Below are 22,722 nucleotides of genomic sequence, written 5' to 3' on the forward strand. Positions count from 1 at the left end.
GGGGACAGCACATGGGGTGCATGAGATGTGGAGGAAGAGAGGTCACACAGACCACCTGCAGTGAGCTGCAGTTTCTGGGTGAATGGGTAAATGATCGTTAACAGAGGAGGGAGAAAATAGGAGCACTGGGGGAGGCAGACATTCTAGAAAATTCAGGTGCTGATATCCACGAAGCAGTTGGATATGTGGGCCTGAAGCAGACATCAGCAAACTCTTCTTAAAGGGACAGAGGATAAATATTTTAGGCTTTCTAGGTCATACGGTCCCTGCCCCAACTACTCAACTTTGCCATCAAAATGTGAAATCTGCCAATAGAAAATATGTAATCAAGTGGGCAAGTGTTCCAATAAAATTGCATTTAAACAGGACATGGCCGTTCATCAACCCCTGGTCTAGTGCTTACAAAGGATAAAAGATTTGATGAGACCACTGAAGTGAGGGAAGTAAATGAAATTACACGGGAGGAGATTCAGAGCAAAGAAAATTGCTAAGGACGGAATGTGAGAAATCATCGCTATTTAAAGGGTGAACTACAGAGCACTTGAAGAAAGGCAAGAAAGAGGTAGGACAGCGAGGCCAAAACAGAGTCACACAGCCCTGGGAGAGGACAGTACCCAACACCGCAGGCAAGAAAATGCCTGAGAAAACGAACTGGAGGGGCGCCTGGGTGACTCAATCGGTTAAGCGTCTGCCTTCGGCTCAGGTCATGATCCCAGGGTCCTGGGATCGAGCCCCACATCAGGCTCCCTGATCAGCTGATCAGGGAGGATGGAGGGTACATATATTTATTTAGAGATGGAAGAGAAGGAGCCAGTGGAAAGGAAGAGCTTAAAGAAATGGGAAGGTTCACAAAAGCCAAAAGGTGGGAGCAGCCCAAGTGTCCGTCAACGGGTGAACGGATCAACAAAATGTGGCATCTACCTAAAACTGAATAGGATTTCGCCTTAAAAAGAAGGAAACTCTGACGCAGGCTATGATATGAACCTTGAAGACACGATGCCAAGTGAAATAAGCCAGGCACAAAAAAGAAATACTGCATGATTCCACTTATCTGAGGCACCTGGAGTAGTCAAATTCACAGAGACAGAAATTAAAAGGGTGTTTGCCAAGGGCTGGGGGCAGAGGGGTCACGGGCATTGTTGTTTAACAGGTTCAGAGTTTCAAGTGTGCAAGATGAAGAGTTCTGGAGGTGGATGGAGGTTCTGACCATACAACAATACCACTTAATACCACTGAACGGTGCTCTTACAAATTCGTAATATGGTAAATTTCATGTATGTCTATTTCATCACACTTGGGAAGGGAAAGGACATTAGTGGGAAATGTGCGAGATTGGAATAAATCTGTGGTTTAGTTAATAGTACTATACCAAAGTTTAAAGAAGTATTATTTACTAATATAATAGCAATCTTCTACCTTGAGCTCTTAGCTGTATAATGTTGTCATTTGCCCCCTTTTGTTAGCATCAGTGGAACAATTCAAACAGAATGACTAACTCTATCAACCATAAATCTAAGCAAGTATAAAGCTATTTTAATCAACCATACATAAATTTTTCCCTGGTATATTAATAAATACCTTAACCTCCCGAAGGTTCATGCATTCCTCCCAGGAATAAAACTTTCTTTTCATTCTAAAAGAGAACAAAGAAACAAATAGCATGCTTATTCACAGTAACAGGCTAAACTTTCTTGTTTAAAAATGTTCTCATTCTGGGCGGGTTGTGGGGGGGGAGGTGGAAAAACAAAAAACCCAAAACACTAAAAAACCCAAAAACCCCAAACCCAAAACAAACAAAAAAATATGTTTCATTCTGAATCTAATGAACAGTGCTGAAAGCTGGTTTCAATTTCTACCAAATATTATACTATCCAAAACATTCATTTTAAAATCTGGCAGTGCGATCAATCCTACATCACAAAATTTCCCAGCAGAGACGGTGCAAGGCAGTGCAAGGAGACTTCTCCAGCTGTCTTGCTCCATCTCTAATTGGCTAACCTTGTCCTGCAGGCTAATCCCTCAGGCTTATTTGATCTAGACTAGAGCTCTCCAACAGAATTTTCTGTATTGATGGGAACGCTCCGTGCTGTCCAGTATGGTAGCCATAAGACTACACAAATCTGGGTAGTGAATACTTGGAATATGGCTAGCATAACATAGGAACTCAATTTTTAAGAAAATTCACATTTAAATGCCCTACGGTTACTTGCCACTCTGTTCGACAACACAGTTCTAGACCCTCTGGTGCAGGGGTTGGCAAACTATGGCCCACGGGCCAACTCTACCCCACCATCTCTTTCTGCGCAGCCCATAAGCTAAGAACGACATTTGTATTTTTAAATAGTTGGGGAAAACACATCAAAAGAAGCGTGAGATCTCATGACGTGTAATAATTTTATGAAACTCAAATTTCAGTTCCTGTAAAGAGTTTTATTGGAATACAACCACACTCATTCATTTATACATGGCCTATAGCTGCCTTTACACAATCGCAGAACTGCGTTGGGGCAGGACCATGTGGCCTGCACAGCCTGAAATATTTACTGTGTGGCTCTGTACAGAAGAAGTTTGCCAACCCTGGCCTACAGCCTGAGGGGAGAGAAAGACAACCCTATGGGCTAACCAGAGACCAAGTTTCAAGATTCTATCTTACATCACACTGCAATCACATGGTCTCATTGGGCTCTTCCAGTGGCCCCGGGTTAATAGATGGGACAAGGGAGGAAATGAAGACACAGAGAAGTCATGTGATTTCCCCCAAGGTCTCCCTGCTGGCTAATAAGAGGCCAGCTTCCATCTCTCCACCTCACTCTCACACTCTGTTGCCAATGTCACACTGTCTGCTGGTGGAGTTCATGCCCCAAATATTCTTTAGCCCCTCCTGTGTGTGGCAGGGGCTTTGTCAGGCACTAGGGATACAACGGTGAGAGGGGCACCCCTCGTGGACCTGACATCGCAGCAGGAAGGCAGGCAATTCATCATCACTTTTTGTGCTGAGTGCTGGGAAGGAAAGGCACAGGACACGGTGAGAGCAGACCCCAAAGTGACCTAATTTAGTCTGGGGTATCAGGAAGCACTTCTGGAATGAGGTGATAGTTCAATTAAGACTAAGGTAGGAGGGGAGCCTGGGTGGCTCAGTTGGTTAAGCGACTGCCTTCGGCTCAGGTCAGGATCCTGGAGTCCCTGGATCGAGTCCCTGGATCGAGTCCCGCATCGGGCTCCCTGCTCGGCAGGGAGTCTGCTTCTCCCTCTGACCCTCCCCCCTCTCATGTGCTCTCTCTCATTCTCAAATAAATAAATAAAATCTTAAAAAAAAAAAAAAAAGACTAAGGTAGGAGGTAGGAGGCAGGGAATATCAATGTGAAGACTAGGGGCAGAAAGGGATTTAGTGAGTTCAAGAAGCTGAAAGGCCAGAGTGGCGGGAATGACGTCGGCAGGGGGGTAGTGGCAGGAGATCAGACTGAAGAAAACAGGGAGCGGCCAAGTGATGCAGCAAGTTGTAGGTCACATTAATAATTGGAGGCTTGATCCTAAAACTGATAGGACGATATTACAAAATGCTATAGTTTGGGTTCCTCTGAAAGCAGAGCCTGAGGCAAGGACCCAGGTGCAGGCAGTTTATTTGGGAGGTGATTCCAGGAAGCCAGGGCAAGGAGCAGGGAAAATGGGAAGAGAGACATGGGAAACCCATTAAAGTGTATGTTACTGAGCTGATACCCAGGTGTGCAACTGGGGCTCAGTCCTGCTGGGGGCCTTCTATTGGCCCGTGTGGAGAGTGCCCTGGTTGAGAGTCTCCCATGTGCTTTTTTTTGGGGGGGGCGTGCTGGTAGTGGGCATAGAACTATACACCACAGCACACTGAAGTCAGGTGGGACAAGGTGATGAGATAGGGCAGCAGGGACACAGTGTTTGGTGCAAATGATTTTAGACAATTAGATTCATGTGTTTAAAGTAATCCCTTCATACTGGAATGGAGAGGGGTAGAATGGAAGCCAGGAACCCTACAGAGGAGATTATTCTAGTGGTAAAGGTGGTAAATGATAATGGGTTGAATGGGAGGTTAGCAGGGAGAATCCAGAGAAGTAGGTGGATCAGATAAATATACAAGTTGGAATCTATGGGTCTAGGTGGCCAATGCTGGGCATACAGAGGGAGGTCAGGAGGATGTGCAGGTTTTGAAGGGATGGTAGTGTCATTCATAAGATAGGGAACACTGAAGGAAAAACAGGTTTGGGGCAAGAGAGGGAAAATGTTGGATAAAAGCTCAGTTTGGGATATAATGAGTCTGAAGTGTCTACAAGCATCCAAATAGAGATGTTGAGAAAGTGACTGGATATAGATGGGTATAGCAGGCAGGCCCTAAAATGGTCCCTGAAGACTCCCACCTCCTGGTATTCAGAGCCTGGGATAACACCTCTCCTTCAATGACTTGCTTCTAAGCAATGGAATACAGCAGTGTGAAAGGAGGTCACTTCTGGGATTAGTTTACAAAAGCAAAAAGATGTGACTTCCACCTTGGTAGAAGACTCTCTCATGGCCTTCATGGTCCCCACATCTTGAAGCAAGGTGCCATGTTGTGAGCTGCTCTTTGGAGAGGCCCACATGGCAAAGGACTGAGGACAGCTTCTAGCCAACAGCCAGGAGGGACCTGAGGCCCTCAGTGCAACCACGAGGGAGGTATGGAATGCTGCCCGCAATCACGTGAGTAAGCCTGGAAGTGGATCCTTTCCCAGTCCAGCCTTGAGCGAAGACCCCAGCACTGGCCAACACCTTGACTGCAGCCTCATGAGAGACCCTAAAGTAAAGAATTCACCTAAACCATGCCCAGACTCCTGACTCACAGAGATAATAAGAGATAATAAATGTGTGTAGTTTTAAACCACAAATTCTTGGGGTAAATGGTTACACAGCAACAGATAACTAACATAGTGGACTCAGACTGCAAAGGGCAAGTGGAGTGGGGCGATGAAGATAGTGGTCCCCAGACCACCACATGTGTAAATGATCCAAATTAAGTCACTTAACTTCTCAGAGTTTCAGTTTCCTTTCCAATAAAATGTTTCTAAACCTGCTCGTTACTATGTCACAATAGGATAAGACACCTTGAAAAGGTACTAGTGCAATAAACAAATCTAAAGTAGAAATGTGTTTAAGACCTCTGCCATGAACATTCCAGAGCCAACAGTCACCTAGCCCACAGAAATCATTGTCTAAGTCTTTCCTCCATGCCTCCCATCCACCCCCCTTTAGAAATTTTTCAATGACGAGACATGCAGAGGGTAGAGTTAAAACAATGTTGACAATGTGTTGTTGAGGATGAACTGATGTGAGTGAAGAATAAAACTTACTTTTTAATGGCAATCAGTTCCCCAGATTCAATGCTTCGTCCCAGTAGGACGGAACCATAGGTTCCATCCCCGAGTTGCTTGATCGTTGTGTATCTATTCATGGTGTGCCCGCTCAGGCCGGACACTCATCTCAGGGCCGAGGCGGTGCAGTCCTGCAGAGGCGGCAGGCCTCCCCGGAGTGTAACCAGATTTTTCGATGGCAGCACCAGCACAAGGTATTCAATAGAACGTGACTATCTCCCAAATACATATTTTCAAAGATCAGTCTTCTGCCTGTAGAGAAAAATGACAGACAAGGGTAACTGCTAATGTGCATTTTAAGTTTGTGTATTTTTATTGTCTAAATCAGGGGTCAGCAAACGAAAACCAACCTCCCCCCTCCCACCCGCCACCTGTTGTTATAAATAAAGTTTTATTGGAACACGGTCATGGCCACTCATTTGCATATTGTCTACAGATGTTTTCACACACAAGAGCAGAATTCAGTAGTTTTGACAGACTATATGGCTTATAAAATGTAAAATATTTATGATCTGGGTCTTTATGGAAGAAGTTTGCCAACCTCTGGCCTAAATAATGCTCTTTTAAATTTTTATAAGATGAGAGATACCATTCTTGGAAAGTGAATTTGTCACTGACTCAGAAATGAATCAGTTGCAATCCAATGCTTTCTGCTGACCAGCCACTGAGGGCAAACATTGCATGAAAACTAAGGTCGACAAAACTGCTGAGCTACAAAAATCTGTACTAAATATACTGTGTTCTGTGTAATTCTGCTACGATTTACAATGTAACAAAACCAAGAAATGTTAAAATTAAAGTTCTCCTGATACAGAATTTACATGTGCCAAACGAACTATTTGTGGGTAGGCATCAACAGTATTATTTTTACTACTAGACATACAGAAGCTAAACAAAGAACAACTAATTTCTTTTTTTACTTACTTTTTATTTATTTTTTAAGATTTTATTTATTTTTCGACAGAGAGACACAGCGAGAGAGGGAACACAAGCAGGGGGAGTGGGGGAGGGAGAAGCAGGCTTCCTGCTGGGCAGGGAGCCTGACGCAGGGCTCAATCCCAGGACCCTGGGATCATGACCTGAGCTGAAGGCAGATGCTTAACAACTGAGCCACCCAGGTGCCCAGAACAACTAATTTCTTAAGGTCTGTATGTAGGGTGTGCCCTTTTAAAAGTCATTCAGTTGTGTTTTCTTTAATAACAAATCATTGGGTTTGTAATTTATAAAATTAAGTCATTCAATCTACCTATAATAAAGAAAATGTAGTAATAACTTAAGTGATTGCAATGCTTTTATGTAAACATTAATAAAATATAAATGCTAAATTAAAAATAAAAGTTGTTTGTTTGTTTTAAATGTAAGCTCTACGCCCAACATGGAGCTTGAACTCACGACCCTGACACCAAGAGTTCTCACATGCTCTACCAAATGAGCCAGCCAGGCACCCTGAGGGAAATATGGCTGTCAAACTAATTATGTGAAAAATCAAAAGACCAGAAAATACTGATTAGAAGTATGTGACATTCTGCAACTAAATCCAGTCCACACAGCTTCTCCTTCCAAAAGAATTCCAATCAATAAATGTAGAAGGAAAGAGGGAAATAAAAAATTCACTGTTAGACAAATACCACAGTAAGATTTGTTGCAGACAATAGTCACTGATGGATGCACATATGAGTGGATGAAAGGTTGAGGAGAAACAGGATATTTACATAGTTTCAAAGTATCTCTGAGATGGATGTGAGGGCAATCTGGCTGCGACATCTATCACCCCATTGATCACCAGGGTTGATTCGGCTGATCTGGCTGGCTAGGCGGGTGTCCCCTTCCTCCCTCACCGCTCTATGTGCGTCCCTCCCGAAGCTGCGCGCTCGGTCGAAGAGGACGACCTTCCCCGATAGAGGAGGACCGTTCTTCGGTCAAGGGTATACGAGTAGCTGCGCTCCCCTGCTAGAACCTCCAAACAAGCTCTCAAAGTATCTCTAAGATACTTATTAACTTCAAAGGGAAAGATGGTAACTCCATAGGGAAAAATCCAGCAGAAACTTCCTTACCCAAGTGATCAAATTCAATGTCACCATTAATAAAACTTACGACATCATGAACTTGGATATGATGCTCTGAGAAGGGCACATCCCTTCCGTGGTATTATCAAAAATGCAGATTTTTGATTAATCATAAGAAAACCTCAGACTAACCCAAAATGAGGGACATTCTACAAACAACAAATAGTCTCCAATAGTGTCAAGATCATAATAGGCAAGGACAGGCTTAGGAACTGTCACCGATTGGAGGCAATTAAAGACACAGCTAAGTGCAATGTGGGATCCTGAATAGGACCCTGGAACAGAAAAAAGACATTAGTGGAAAAGTTGGTGAAATCTGAATCAGGTCTATAGTTTAGTTAATAGCACTGTACCAATGCAAATTTCCCAGTTTTGATCATTGTTCTATGGTTATAGAATTTGTTAATATTAGGGGAAGCTGGGTGAAGGATTTCTAGGAATTCTCTGTATGGTTTTCTGTAACTCTTCTGGAAGTCTAAAATTAGTTTGGAATTAAAAAATAAATCCAGGGGCACCTGGCTGGCTTACTCAATAGAGCATGTGACTTTTTTTTTTTTAAGATTTATTTATTTATTTGACAGAGAGAGCACAAGCAGAGGGAACAGCAGAGGGAGAGGGAGAAGCAGGCTGAGCAGGGAGCCTGATGTGGGGCTCGATCCCAAGACCCTGGGATCATGACCTGAGCCGAAGGCAGCCGCTTAACCAACTGAGCCACCCAGGTGCCCCGAACATGTGACTCTTGATCTCAGAGTTCTAAGTTCGAGCCCTACCTTGGGGTAGAGATTACTTAAAAATTTTTTTTTAAATAAAATCTTAAAAAAATAAATCCAGTCATAATCTACTAAATGGGAGAAGATATTTGCAAATGATGTATCTGATAAGGGGTTACTATCCAATACATATATGAACTTATACAACTCAATACTAAAGAAACTAAAAATGGGCAGAGGACCTGAATAGACATTCTTCCAAAGAAGACATACAGATGGCCAACAGACACATGAAAAGATGCTCAACATCTCTCATCATCAGGGAAATGCAAATCAAAACCACCACCAAGATATCACCTCACACCTTTCAGAATGGCTAACATAAAAAACGCAAGAAACAACAAGTGTTGGTGAAGATTTGGAGAAAAAGGAATACTCATGCACTGTTGGTGGGAATGCAAACTGGTGCAGCCACTGTGGAAAACAGCATGGAGATTCCTCAAAAAATTAAAAATAGAATTACTATCTGATTCAGTAATTGAACTACTGGGTATTTCTCCAAAGAAAACAAAAACACGAATTCAAAAACATATGCACCCTTATGTTTATTGCAGCATTATTTAAAATAGCCAATATATGGAAGCAGCCAAGGGTCTGTTGATAGAAGGATGGATAAAGACGTGCTATATATACACAATGGAATATTACTCAGCCATCAAAAAGAATGAAATCTTGCCATTTGCAACAACATGGATGGACCCAGAGAGTATAGTGCTAAGTGAAAGAAGTCAGTCAGAGAAAGACAAATACCATATGATTTCACTCATATGTGGAATTTAAGAAACAAAACAAAACAAAAAGAGACCAAAAACCAGACTCTTAAATATAAAGAACTGTGGTTGCCAGAGGGGAGGTGGGTGGGGGGATGGGTGAAAAAAATCCAGTCTATGTTCTTGCGAAGGTTGTGTGGGTCTTTGGGAAACTTTAAATGTAAAGGTTATGTCTGCTTTCATCACACTCTATCATATAACTGGAGAGCTTTCAGAGATCAAATTTCCCCCGCCCCAAACTCATTCCCCTCCCCCAGAGCTATTTTAAGGCCTCTGATTAAAGGAGCATTTTCCTTCCTCTTGAAGGATGACAGGATCAAACATCCGGCAACTTCCTACAGCAGCTCTTTACAGTGATATATCCCACTGCTGGTTAATAAATACTTAAAAAGCAACTCCTATGCAACAGACCCTATGTTCAACCCTGGGGATACAAAGAATATAAAATATTGTTCCTTTTTTCAGAGATCTTAGGGTCTCATGGCAGGGGGATGAGGGTGGTGGGTGGACCCAGATATGTACTCATGAACATGCACTAAGATATATCAAGTATGCTTAGGTTTCAGGTACAGGACATGGGAGAGGTTAAAGAGAAAGCCCCCTGGCTTCCAGCTGGGTCAACTCCATCTGGGCTAAGGATGGGCATAAGCAAAGTCTTCACAAAAGATGGAGCTTGAGAGAACAAGAAAAGTAGGTGTTTTGTAAGGGAAGATGTTCTAGCAGTCCAAGGAGCAGAAACAAAGGCACAGGGGCTTCAACATGGGAGGGAGGAAAGGTGGGGAGCTTGGAACTGGAGAGAGAGAACCCCAGAGTTCTGTTTGTGGAGGGCCTCACAAGGATTTTGAAAAACGTAGGCTTCGACTGAATCCTGTACCAAAGGAGACAAAAGTGCTGCAAAGGACATCACTGGGCCAACGGAAAGGATTGGAATATAGATGGTAGATTAGGTAAGAGTATCGCATCTGTATTACATTTACTGAAGCTGGTATCTGTCTTGTGGTCTATAAGAGCACAGTCTTATTTTTAGAAAATACACCCTGAAGGATTTATAAGAAAAGGACCATGATGCATGCAATTTATTCTCAACTGGGTAGAACAAAAATATTGTGTGTGTGTGTGTGCACGCGGTGGGGGGGGAATGGTGTGAGTGTAGACAGAGAGGGAACAAATGGGGTAAAATATTAACAATAGGTAAATTTGGATAAAGGTATATGGGTGTTCTTTGTACTATTCTTGCAAGTTTTCTGTATGTTTGAAATTATTCTACATTAGAAGTTTAAGAAGTTCTCCCCCAAAATGGTAGAGGAAGGGAACCTTTAAAAAGATACATGTCGCAAACATTTTATTTCAGCTTAAGACATACAAGTGTAGGTTTATTCAATAAAACCTAATATTAGAACATTATCATATATCATGGCTGTGTCTCAATATGACACAGAAAGAGTACTTGAACCACAGCATAAGCAATTTTTGACTCTGTGTTTGTGTTCCCTTTTTTCTTCTTTTTCCTATTTACCTCCATCTATTTTTTTATTTTAAAAGATTTTATTTATTTATTTGACAGAGAGAGAGAGCACAAGCAGGGGGAGGGACAGAGGATGAGGGAGAAGCAAGCTTCCTACTGAGCAGGGAGCCCGACATAGGGCTCAATCCCAGGACCTCAAGACCTCAGGATCCCAGGACCCCAGGACCACAACCTGAGCAAAAGGCAGATCCTTAACCAACTGAACCACCCTGGTGTCCCAAGGTTTTTTTTTTAACTTAAGAATAACATGATCAGATTTGCATTTTGTAATCCAGTTAATCAGAATATTTTTCTTAATATCCAACTAAAACTTGCCTGTTCTAATTTAAGCTAATTTCTTCATGCTTTGTTTTGATGCAAATATAAACTATCCCACAAAAATGTGTGTACATGAAATTAGTAATCAAAAGTGTGTCTCTCAGCCTTCTGCTTTAGTTACACAACCTTTCCTCATAGGAGGAAAGGATTTTTGTGGTGGCCCAAATATGATGACTTTTTCCACTCCTTTAATTATCTTTGGCATTCATCTATGAATCCTCACACATTTCTCCATCCTCTTGATGAGCTGTGGTGACCAACCTTAATAATGATGTACATTTCAGTAGCATGTGGGCTCTCCCCCACTTTTTTTTTTTTGCAACAGCATTATACTCCTGATTCATATCTATAAATTATTAATCGTAGAAGCCTTTCTTTGGTAGTTAATGTCCCACTACTTCCTCATCCAATTAAATTGTATAATTGGGACAATGCTTCTAGATTATCATCAAGAAAGCCATTTGTGAAAGAATTAAGAACTTCAGTGAAGTCAAGATAGAGTGAGTCATTCATTTAACACACAGTCGCCCTCACAACTTCTCCTTGTTACAGTTTGTCATACTATCATAGAACAAAATTCCATTACTCTAGCAACATCTGACTCTTACCATGCCATGATAGCTGCTTTTTAATCTTAACGTTATTTCAGGTAATTTCATAGTGATTGTACAATGGATCAAACTAGTGTCTCTTTGGGCACTGATGTCAGGTTGACAGTGTACAATTTTACTGAACCTTTGCTAAGATGCTAAGCATTATGCAAGTCTTTGGGGGCACACTATGAGTAAGGTAAGGATCCTTCCTTAAATAACTCACAACTGACACGATCATGAAAAATATAGAAAGTACTATGAGAACATGGTAGAGAGAACAACCAACTCTTGGGTGGAGGCAGGGATCTGACAACCCTTCAGAGAAGAGGCAGTACTGAGGTTCTGAAGAATGAGCAAGGTTTTATTGTACAGAAAAGGGAGAGAAAGGAATTATAGATGGAGGAAATTATGTGCCAAAGGTTGGTGGTACAGGACCCTGGCACATGCCCAGTGGTTCCATCCCTGGCTGAACATTAGAATCACCTTTTAACAAATACTGATGCCCAGGCCCCACCTCTAAGGGTCAGGTCAGGGGTAGGGAATGAGTTTCAGTAGTTAAGAAAGCTCTTCAGGGGGTACGTGCACCCCGATGTTTATAGCAGCAATGTCCACAATAGCCAAACTGTGGAAAGAGCCAAGATGTCCATCGACAGATGAATGGATAAAGAAGATGTGGTATACACACACACACACACACACACACACACACACACTGGAATATTATGCAGCCATCAAAAGGAATGAGATCTTGCCATTTGCAACGACGTGGATGGAACTGGAGGGTATTATGTTGAGTGAAATAAGTCAAACAGAGAAAGATATGTATCATATGATCTCACTGATATGAGGAATTCTTAGTCGCAGGAAACAAACTGAGTGTTGTTGGAGTGGGGGGTGGGGTGGGAGGGATGGGGTGACTGGGTGATAGACACTGGGGAGGGTATGTGCTCTGGTAAGCGCTGTGAATTGTGCAAGACTGTTGAATCTCAGATCTGTACCTCTGAAACAAATAATGCAATATATGTTAAGAAAAAAAAAAAGAAGAAGAAGAAGGTAGCGGGAGGGGAAGAATGAAGCAGGGGAAATCGGAGGGGTAGACGAACCATGAGAGACGATGGACTCTGAAAAACAAACAGGGTTCTAGAGGGGAGGGGGGTGGGAGGATGGGTTAGCCTGGTGGTGGGTATTGAGGAGGGCACATTCTGCATGGAGCACTGGGTGTTATGCACAAACAATGAATCATGGAACACTTCATCTAAAACTAATGATGTAATGTATGGGGATTAACATAAGAATAAAAAAAAAAAAGAAAGTTAAAAAAAAAAGAAAGCTCTTCCGGTGACTCTAATTGCAAACCACGCTGTGAAGAAGGGGACTAAGGCATAAAGACCACTAGGGCAGTAAGGAAATGGCAGGAAATGCCTAGAAAGTCAGGATGGGGCCCAGCTGTGAAGGGGTTCTATTTGTCATGGAGGAGTTTGGTCTTACCGTACAGAGAGGAGCTCTCCAGGGCTTTTAAGCAGGGAAATGTCACAAGGAAGGTCCCTTTGGAGACCACCCAAATGTTAGGATAGAGAGACTAGAGGCAGAGAGACTAGTTTGGAGGGTTTGCAGTAGTCCACGTGATACATGTTGAAGGCCTGAACAAAGGGCCTGGACTGCATGACTCTCAGATACGGGAGACACAGATTTGGAATATGGAATGTGTGTGCCTATGTTACTTGGACAAGGTGTGGAGATGATGGGTTCTGTTTTCAAAGGTGTAGGATTTGAGGTATGTACAAAACCCCTCATTGGAGATGCTCAGATGCTCAGTAGACAGCTACGAGTAGTTCTAAGGTTGTTTATTTTATTTTTTCCAAAGATAATGCCTGATTGGAGCTCTTATTAGGAACACAGCATTCAGACAAGGTTGATACATTGCACGACTCTGGTCATTTCAACTTTGGGTGACAAATTTCAAGAGAGACACTAGAGAACATAACGAAGGGCCTAAATAAAAGCACAAGAACAGTAGTTGAAGAAAGAATACTTGAAGTAAAAGAGACTTGGGGAGCCACGATCTTTGTTTCAAGTGTACAAAGGGGCGTAAGAGAGAAGTAGTTGCACTATGTCTAGATCCAGAGAACAGGACCGTGACCACTGTCTGAGCTTGCTAGTCTGTACTCTAGTGAATTATTTCCCATACTAAAAAATGCAGTGGTATTATTCAAATTAGCATTACACAAGAAGCATCAGTCCACCCACAGTCAGTTCTGAGTACATCCCAGCAGGAAGTGGTTAAATACATTTGAGTTCAGTATTTTCAGTTGTTCACCATTTTTGCGGTGGCCCAAATATGATGACTCATGTCATAATCTGAAACTGAACAAAACCTCACTGCTGCTCTGGGAAAACAACAGGGCAATGGACAATGCACTAGAAAAAAGAAGGGTGAGGCAGCGGATGCCTTTGCTGATCTACCCAATAGCAGTGCTGCCCTTCCTGCTTAATTTTCAAAACCCTGATTTTATTCAGGATCCAACATAATCAGGGAAGGCAGCCACCTACCACAGCCCCAGGGCATGAACTCTGGTCAGTCTAAGCCAAGCAAAGCATTTCCACTTGCCACTGAAATTTGTGTAGGAATGGGACTATGGCTCTCACTCATAAGATGGAAAGGAAAGTGAGCTGGTAAGGGAAAGAGAAAGGCTTCTGAGAAGAAATCTCCTCCCTGATAAAGACAGCTGACAAAGAGGTTGCCCTATGTTTCTGCCTTAAACATGGTTGCCTAAAACTGTAATATTTAGGGCTGAGACAGCCTTCTAGTGACTATGAGAAATCAACTCGAAACATCAGAAGCCTGTCTGCTGAGAATGGATAAAAAGAAAGAAAGAGGCTGAGTCTGTGATGACAGCATTGCACTTGCTGCATGATCTCTGAAAATATCAGCTGTAGATTTCTCGTTATATGACCTAAATAAAGGTCTTTGTTGCTGAAGCCAGTGTTAGATATTCCATTGAGTACAGCTGAAAGCTTCTGATGGCCGTTGGCATTCCTTGGCCCTGGCCACATGGCTCCAGTCTCCGCCTCTGTGGTCCCATGGTCTTCTCTTCTGGGTGGTCTCAAATCTCCCTCTGCTTCTCTCTTGTAAGAACCTGTATTTGCATTTAGGGCCCACCCAGATAATCGAGGGGACCCTCCTCACCTCAAATCCCTTAATTTAATCACATCTGCAGTCTATTTTGCCATACAAGGTAACATTCACAGGTTCTGGGGACCTGCTATCTTTGGGGGATATTATGTAGCCTACTACTCTCCTACGTAAGTCCCAAAGCCTTTCAGACAATCATCTGAATCATGGAGCAATGCTTTTCATTCACTCAGTTGAGTGTTTTAGGAATGGAATCAGAAGTCTGTGCTTACATACCCAATGAACAAGGGCATTCCTCTCTGAAATACAGAGAGGATTTCTCTCTAATTTTGCACAGTGGACAAGACTTCACAATTCTGGCTGAAATCCCTGAATATATGACATTAGCATATGGAGATTCCACATGGTGTGGACCAGGGGTTGCAAACCAGCAGCCTGAGAACTGAATTCAGAGGTATGCTTTCGGTCTATATTTAAAAATAGGAACTCTCCTATAAAAATGACATTTGGGGCTTCTCTGGAAAAACTGAAGAGCTAATAACAAGAGCTCCTTAGCCTTCCACGGTAATAAAAAGCCAGAGAAACGTCACCATCTTTTAAGACTGGGCAAGGGTCCCCAGGCTCATCACAGTCCCCATCCTGCCTGTTGTCCCTAAAATGGATACCACGTGGGTTGCCAATATTTTTAGTTGTCATTTATTTTTGTACCTTCACACCACTTGTTTTACTGGAAGAAAAATATTTCTCGGGGCGCCCGGGTGGCTCAGTCGTTGGACGTCTGCCTTCGGCTCAAGGTCATGATCCCAGGGTCCTGAGATCGAGCCCCACATCAGGCTCCCTGCTCAGTGAGTCTGCTTCAACCTCTCCCTCTGCCTGCCGCTCCCCTTGCTTGTGTTCTCTCTCTCATTCTCTCTCTGTATCAAATAAATACATAAAATCTTAAAAAAAAAAAAAAAAGAATGAAAAAGAAAAATATTTCTCTGTTCCTGGACCTCCATCAAAAGTGACAAAGTAAAAGACAGCCTGAAAAACTCCTCCTGTTTGGAGAAAAACTGAAGAAAAAGGGTGCTTTTTAAAAAAAAGAGAGAGAGAAGAGCAATTCCTTTGCTGTTTCACAAGCACATACCCAGCTTCTCTGAATCTTCTACATTTCTTCCTCTGCCTTTGATAGCACTTGAATTCGCAGCTCATGGTACAGACTGCCTGAGAAGGGAATGGGATGCAGCAGCCCATCCCTTCTTGGGAATTAGCTAACCAGCCAATGGGCAGTACTCTAAATACCGCTCTGACTCCAAGAATTAACTTGGATAAAGCACTCACCAGAATTAATCCACACTTAGCCTCCTAATACATCAAATAAGCCAAAAGGGTAGTAATGATAATAATTTAAATACTTGGTATGTGTACAGTATACTACTACAAGTGCTTTGCATATATTAACCCGTTCAATTCTCAACACTCCACCTGGAGGCACTATTTTTATTATCCCTATTTTACAGATAAGGAAACGGAGGCACAAGCAACTTGTCCACAGTACTGTGATCACCAACCCGCCTCCCCCCAATTTTCTAGATAAGGAAACTGAGACACAAGTGACTTGCCCAAGGTTATATAACTAATAGGTGATAGAACTGAGATAGAAACCCAGGCTGACTGCACCAAACTCAAAAGAAAGGTTGCAAAAGATCCAAAGATCATGAAATCTTTTGAGGATTTGAGAATGAGAGGAACTGGAAGTACTTTGTAGCTCAAAGTCCAAATATGGAAACCAGTGAGGTGGCCATGCTCTAGCTGGCCCCATTCTGCAATCAAACATCAGGGAACCCAGCAGGGACCTCCCCAGCACTGACTGTCTACAATGGAGGCAAACTGAATACAGACAAAGAGGGACTGGGTTCCAGTTTGAACTCAAATGCATCGTCACATAGACTGAACTCACAGGCTTGTTGACTGCTTTTAAATAGCAAATGATGTAGTGATGTTTGAATGCCTTCACCTGTCCTGCAGAATGATCACCAGCTCCTTGATTTTTGGTGGGTTTTTTTTCCAAAGGTAAAGTTTTTATATTATTATTTTTTTGAACTTATTTTTTTTTTTAAGTAATTTGTACACTAAACCTGGGACTTGAACTCAAGACCCCAAGATCAAGAGTTAGATGCTCCACTAACTGAGCCAGCCAGGCGCCCCCTCATTGGGTTTTTAACACTGGGTATGGGGAGTCGGCCTTTGCTTTTATCATGGGACCCACCCAGGATGGAAACCCTGACCACCCACGCCCCCACCACTCTTGGGCAAAGACTGTTGTTGGGATCACTTAGTGCTCTTTTTAAAGATGCTCTTTTTAACTCAAACAGAATATTTTTCTGTGACTCTGTCACATATTGTAGATTGCCCCAAACCATTATTCTGGCAAAAACTGAGATGCTCTTGACACACCCATTTTTTGCAACACATCCAGTCTTTTGATGAACACTAAACAGAAGTTTTTTTTTCCCATAATGCTACTTGATGCGGACCCAATATGTTCTGGGTCCAATTTCTTGGCTTTCCTTTACAGAATACATAGCAGAGTATATAGAGAGAATGGGATATAAAATATACATCATTTGTAAAACAGCAGTTTGATCACTTCAATCAGTCCTCTCAGGATTTGCTTGCTCTCATCCAGATCACATGGGTAGGGCCACAGGCACCGACCCCTGTGACTCGGAGTACCTCTTGGTCCTTGGGTTTACTTTCTGTGCCGTCGGGACATTGGGCTTGATGAAGTGAGGTGGTTTCCCACTCTAGTGGTCCCTGATTCTGTGACTATGTGTCAGGAATCAAGTTAGTTTTATCTAAGAAAAAAAATGGACCAGGGTTTCCACTTTTCCCGTCACACGCACAAAAGCTAGCAAAGGGAAGGTAGTGGCCCAGAGCGACCCTGTACGCTACATGACATCTCTCTGTTAGAGGGGGGGACAGTGCCCCACTGACTCAGCCAGGCCCCCAGGTCAGGATCAACTCCTGCCCTTCCCTTAGTCCAGCTCAAACATCACCTCGAGAGCCTCTCGTCCCACAAGAGGCGCAGCTAACAGCTCTCTCCCTGAGCCACCACAACACCCTGTCCCCACCTCACTGCCAGCCCTTCTCTGGGGTCAGGGACACGCAGGCCTGCCCTCGGCATTGGCGGGGACACTCACCGCGCTTCCTTCATCTCTGTGCCCTCACACCTTACATTCCACTTGCAAATAGTAGGTACTCCTTGTTCGAATGGTCAAAATTTGAACTTTAGTCTTTTGCTATTTACATCCTGTACCACCCTTGGTAAGTATCTCCCAACACAGTGCTATTTCCTCGCGTGCGAAGTAATGATCATCAAATTGTTTGACCTGACCAGAAATGCTCTGAAATTCTAAAATGGAAGAATAGTAAATCCCATAGAAAGGCTGATGCAGGCAGGCCGCCGGGGCCCTCCTACCCCAACACTAGAATTACTGTGTCTCAGGGAATCAGAGAAAGGCACCCTCAATGTCATCAGCTCAGGACTTTGGACTTTGGACAAGGCTCTACTCAACCAACAAAGACATACAGCTTTCTTTCGCTTGCAGAGTTCCGGCAAATCTTTGAAACAAATGTCATGGTTTCTCCGGCTACGTGGCATTGGGGAAACCTTCCTACGATCCGCCCCAATTCCCTCCCTTCGGCTTCAATCCTCAGCGGAGGCAAAGAACATCTGCTCCTGGCCGGCAGCTCATACCAGCTACCCTGCTCATTCACAGCCTGCAAAACAGGCTGGGAACCATAGTCCATTCTTCAGTCTGAAACTTGGACCGTCATTGAATAAATGTGACAATTACTAATTTTTTAAAGAGAGAACACAAAACTGTACACAAACTTGGTCTTGTCTGGGAATTGCGGTTCACTGGCCCTGCTAAAATCGGACCCTTCTGAGCAGCTTTTCTCCTTCAGCCTTAATCGTGTTATACTGAAACTTATCTGTCCTCCTAAGAAAGCTGAATTATGTGCAAAATCATTAAATGGCCCTTCTCATGGCACTTCAGAGTTCCATTTTACTTTATCCTGCAGGTAACTACGCGTCATATTCTGGGTCCAAATGTGTCATAACTTTACAAGAGTTAATACTGTTAATTTACTTTAAAAGGGTACTAAAAATAGTACCATCTCTGTTTATATTTTCCTCTCTGGGGCCTAATCTTTCTGCCCATATTCATTTCAGCAAAAATGTCTTCTAAGTATTTTACCTCTTGGATTAGCGCTTTTTTCTGCATTGGGGACGGCAGCTCGAAGCTAGAAGGCCAAAGGAACCTTCTTTATGTGGAATCTGCTTTGCTTTTACCTCGGCAAAGGCACGCATTAAAGATGCTTTTGGCTATTGCATCAGCTGGAGTGAGGGGAGAAGAAAATTAGCTAGCTGTTCCCCAGAACGTGTTCCACGCCTCTCTCTCTCCCTCTCCTCCTTCAACCCCACTTCTGAGCAAAGAACTCCTCGTGCACCAGGGTCCTTAATACCACGACTTCCCACTGCTTCTCCTACAGTACCGAAGGGCGCTCCGGCCCTGAACCAAAAAAATCTTAAGTCACTTGTAGATTATTTCTAAACGAGGGCATGTCACTATAGGTGGCTCCCAGGGACTGTGAGGAGCTGAAGTTAGTGTGAAAGGCTGAAGAGCGAGAGGAAGAATAACTTACCCTGACTTGTGTGAAACCGTGGATGAGCTCAGGGACAGTCCGTCCCCAAGCTTCACAAAGAAGGCTGTCGAGGATGGCAAGTCAGGCCCAGCGGCCTGCCTGAGTACCACCTCATGACTGAAGGGTGGGCAGGGCGGGGTGAGGTGAAGATGAGGGGAGTGAATGAGAACATACCATCTATCTCAAGGGCTGTGCAAATCTTGTAACTCTGGAGCTGATCTCACTCAATGGAAGGTGTTTCACTATCATACACAACGAACAAGTCAATAAAACATATCAAAGAGGGAAAGGCTTAATATAAAAATGAAATAGGGCAGGGGTCAGCAAGCATCTTCTGTGAAGAGCTAGTAAATATTTTCGGCTTTGAGGGCTATGCCTCCTATCACAACTACTCAATTCCACCAACGCAGCACCAAACCACTCATAGACAGTAGGTAAACGAATGGGCTGTGTTCCTATACAGTCTATTTAAAAAAACAGGCAGCAGGCAGAATATGCCTACAAAGCACAACTTGTCTACGCCTGAAACAGAGGAAATCTGCACAGAAATAAACATTTTAGCCCTCTCCATATAAGCCTTGTGTACCGTGGGGTTATAGAGGTTATGGGATTATACAAACTAGGTTTCTCCTGAGAATATAAATGCCTTGAGGGCAGAATTTTTATTAAGTTCATAACTCTATTCCCAGCACCTAGACGTGGATGTGGCATGCAGTTGGCACAAAATAGCTGCTCACAATAAACATTCGTTGAATGAATAAATTAATGAATGAGCACATTATGGGTCTGTAAAGGGTAATTTTCACTACTGGTGACTTTCCTGTACCACCAACCGCATTCCCACTGCCATCCCATCCCCTTGTGCCTCCCTTCTTTGCAAGACTGAATGATTATATGGGGGCCAGAACACAAAAATTATGAAGCCTTCTACGAATTTTTACACAAATGTACAAAAACATTTGTGTGGTTTTTAAAAATTTTTTTTAAAGATTTTATTTATTTATTCATGAGAGACAGAGAGAGAGGCAGAGGGAGAAGCAGGCTCCCCAAGGAGCAGGGAGTCCGATATGGGGCTTGATCCCAGGACCCCCGGGATCATGACCTGAGCTGAAGGCAGATGCTTAACCATCTGAGTCACGCAGGCGCCCCAAACATTTGTTTTTTTAACAGCTAAGATAACATGAAGGAACACGTAACTTTTTTCTCACTCAGTTTTGCCCAAGTTAAATCACTCTTTAATAAATTTACTTTCAGAGCAAAGGCAACATCCAAGAGGCCAAAACCATTGTTATCTTCTGACAACTACAAGTTCATGCAGATAGTACTTTCGTGATATTGTCCAATATGTGGTTGGACATTACACCATAATACTTTACCTTTGGCTCTGGGACATTATCTTCCATAGTAACTACGAGGGCAGTCACTTGTTATCAGCACTTTATCACAGGTCATATTACACCTACAGGAAGGTAAAATACGACTCACATTGATCTTTCTTTCCTCACAAATATGGGGCTCCCACAAGTTCTTGGCCGTCACTGTCCATTTATCAAGTGGCTACAGCCCTGGGCAAGGTAGAAAAAGTACCAAAGGAAATGTGAGGCACTACTGTGGCCCTTCCATTTTATTTATTTATTTTATTTTTTTAAAGATTTTATTTATTTACTTGACAGAGAGAGACAGCGAGAGCAGGAACACAAGCAGAGGGAGTGGGAGAGGGAGAAGCAGGCTTCCCGCGGAGCAGGGAGACCAAAGCGGGGCTCGATCCCAGGACCCTGGGATCGTGACCTGAGCCGAAGGCAGATGCTTAATGGCTGAGCCATCCAGGTGCCCCGTGGCCCTTCCATTTTAAAAAATTGAGTTAAGATGACAAACTTAAAATTCCAGAAAAATTTAAAGTAATATAGAGCGCAATATTAATCAGTATAGATTGAATGCTAACTAAGTTCAATGGGACCTAAATTCAACATACAGCATATACAGCAGATGTAGCATAAGGCTGAGGAAACTTTAGACTACAGAATTAGATTTTGTTTTTCCTATAAGGGACTTTAATGATGATCTGATACCTTCACTTTACGGATGAGACCAGAGACCCAGTTAATATGAATAGAATCTTTGTTATCTTCAGAGTAGCATATTTCTTTTTAAAGATTTTATTTATTTATTTGACAGACAGAGACACTGCGAGAGAGGGGACACAAGCAGGGGGAGAGGGAGAAGCAGGCTGCTGAGCAGGGAGCCCGATGCGGAGCTCGATCCCAGGACCCTGGGATCATGACCTGAGGGCAGATGCTTAACGACTGAGCCACGCAGGCGCCCCAGGAATGGAAGCTCTCCACTTGGATTAAGTATTTCCCTAGGACCGGCTGAATAGTAGTATGTTCCAAACATCACACAGCCCCTCACTAGGAGCAGACGGTGAGTGTGAATGTCCACATCAACTTTCCTTACCATCTTGGGAAGACCTGTGCTGCTTCTTTTACTTCTTTGGCTGCGAGTAAAGACATCTCTGATTTCTTCCTGCCATAACACTCAGCACTGTAATGCAATTTGCCCCACAAAATGACTTGCTTTACCAAGTTGCTTTTATGAGGTAATTTTCCAGAACACATGTGTATGGATAACAACATCAGAGCTGTTTTGGGGTAAGCAAAGTCACAACCTAGGATATGGTTGCATCCTAACCCCCAAAGAACATGTGTGTATGTGTGTAAATCATCAAGCATATACCTCTGCGCATTCTCCCAGCCACACGCACTGAGGTCGGCAGAGAGGAGATTTCTAGTCCTCCAGTTGTACACCCCCCTCAGGACGTTGTGGTTTGGCAAAGACTGCCAATGAGAGAATGAGTTAAGTGGGACGCTCCTCACAGGCTGACCGATCAGCATACACAGAAAGGTCACTGTACCCAGAATTTTTCCAAGAAAGCACCAGGCAAGGAGTCCTGCCATAAATACAGACACTCACACATACCCCACAAGTAGAAAAACAGAAGGGCTAGGTACAACTCCAACTCAGCAAGATCCTGCAAAACAAAAAGGAGGAACTTTCTGCAAGTTTCACACACACCCCACACACAACTAGAAGGCAGTAGCATTCCTGGCAAGGTTCAGATGGAAAAACAGCAACAGATCCCAGAAGCAGAGCTGTAGCCAGGAATAACCTCAGCTCAATTCATGTTAAGTAAGGGCAGGATAACACTCACGGAGGATTCGCTGCACGGTTGCCCTGTCCTCTGGGCCTCCAGGCTGAGCCATGACTTGTAGTAGACTACCAGTCAGTCAACAAATACCTACCAAATATGTCCTAAATGTTCAGGCCTCTGAGTCACTGAGTCACTGCGGAGGGATGAGCAGATTTTAGTCAGGCGTACGTCAGGCCCTGTGGAGGCACTGTCGACCACCTTCACACCACCACCTGCTGGGGGAGGCATTTCCCCTCTTTCCAAATGCTAGGGGAAGGCCACAGGAGTAATAAGTGGAG

General features: G+C 43.3%; 2 protein-coding genes across 5 annotated transcripts in view; both read right to left on the reverse strand.

Moving 5' to 3' along the window:
* CILK1 (ciliogenesis associated kinase 1) overlaps window positions 1-5,487 on the reverse strand; it is a 35,018-nt gene extending 29,531 nt beyond the window's left edge. For all 4 annotated transcript variants that reach the window (XR_008505313.2, XM_064597707.1, XM_045867012.3 and 1 more), the window contains exons 1-2: window positions 5,349-5,487; window positions 1,579-1,633 (exon numbers count right to left, since the gene is read on the reverse strand). Coding sequence is in view for 3 of the 4 variants with exons in the window: in XM_064597707.1 (XP_064453777.1) it covers window positions 1,579-1,633; window positions 5,349-5,449 (156 nt within the window). In the remaining variant the exon portion in view is untranslated. The remainder of the gene's footprint in view (window positions 1-1,578; window positions 1,634-5,348) is intronic.
* LOC135365568 (uncharacterized) lies at window positions 5,362-5,598 on the reverse strand. Its single transcript, XM_064597708.1, has one exon. The coding sequence runs from the start codon at window positions 5,596-5,598 to the stop codon at window positions 5,479-5,481; it is 120 nt and encodes a 39-aa protein (XP_064453778.1). The 3' UTR covers window positions 5,362-5,478.
* Between the last annotated feature and the right edge of the window lie 17,124 nt (window positions 5,599-22,722).

This window comes from Mirounga angustirostris, unplaced genomic scaffold (assembly GCF_029215605.1).
Source record: "Mirounga angustirostris isolate CCGP_5_RB_7025 unplaced genomic scaffold, mMirAng1.0.hap1 SCAF_8, whole genome shotgun sequence".
NCBI lineage: Eukaryota > Metazoa > Chordata > Mammalia > Carnivora > Phocidae > Mirounga > Mirounga angustirostris.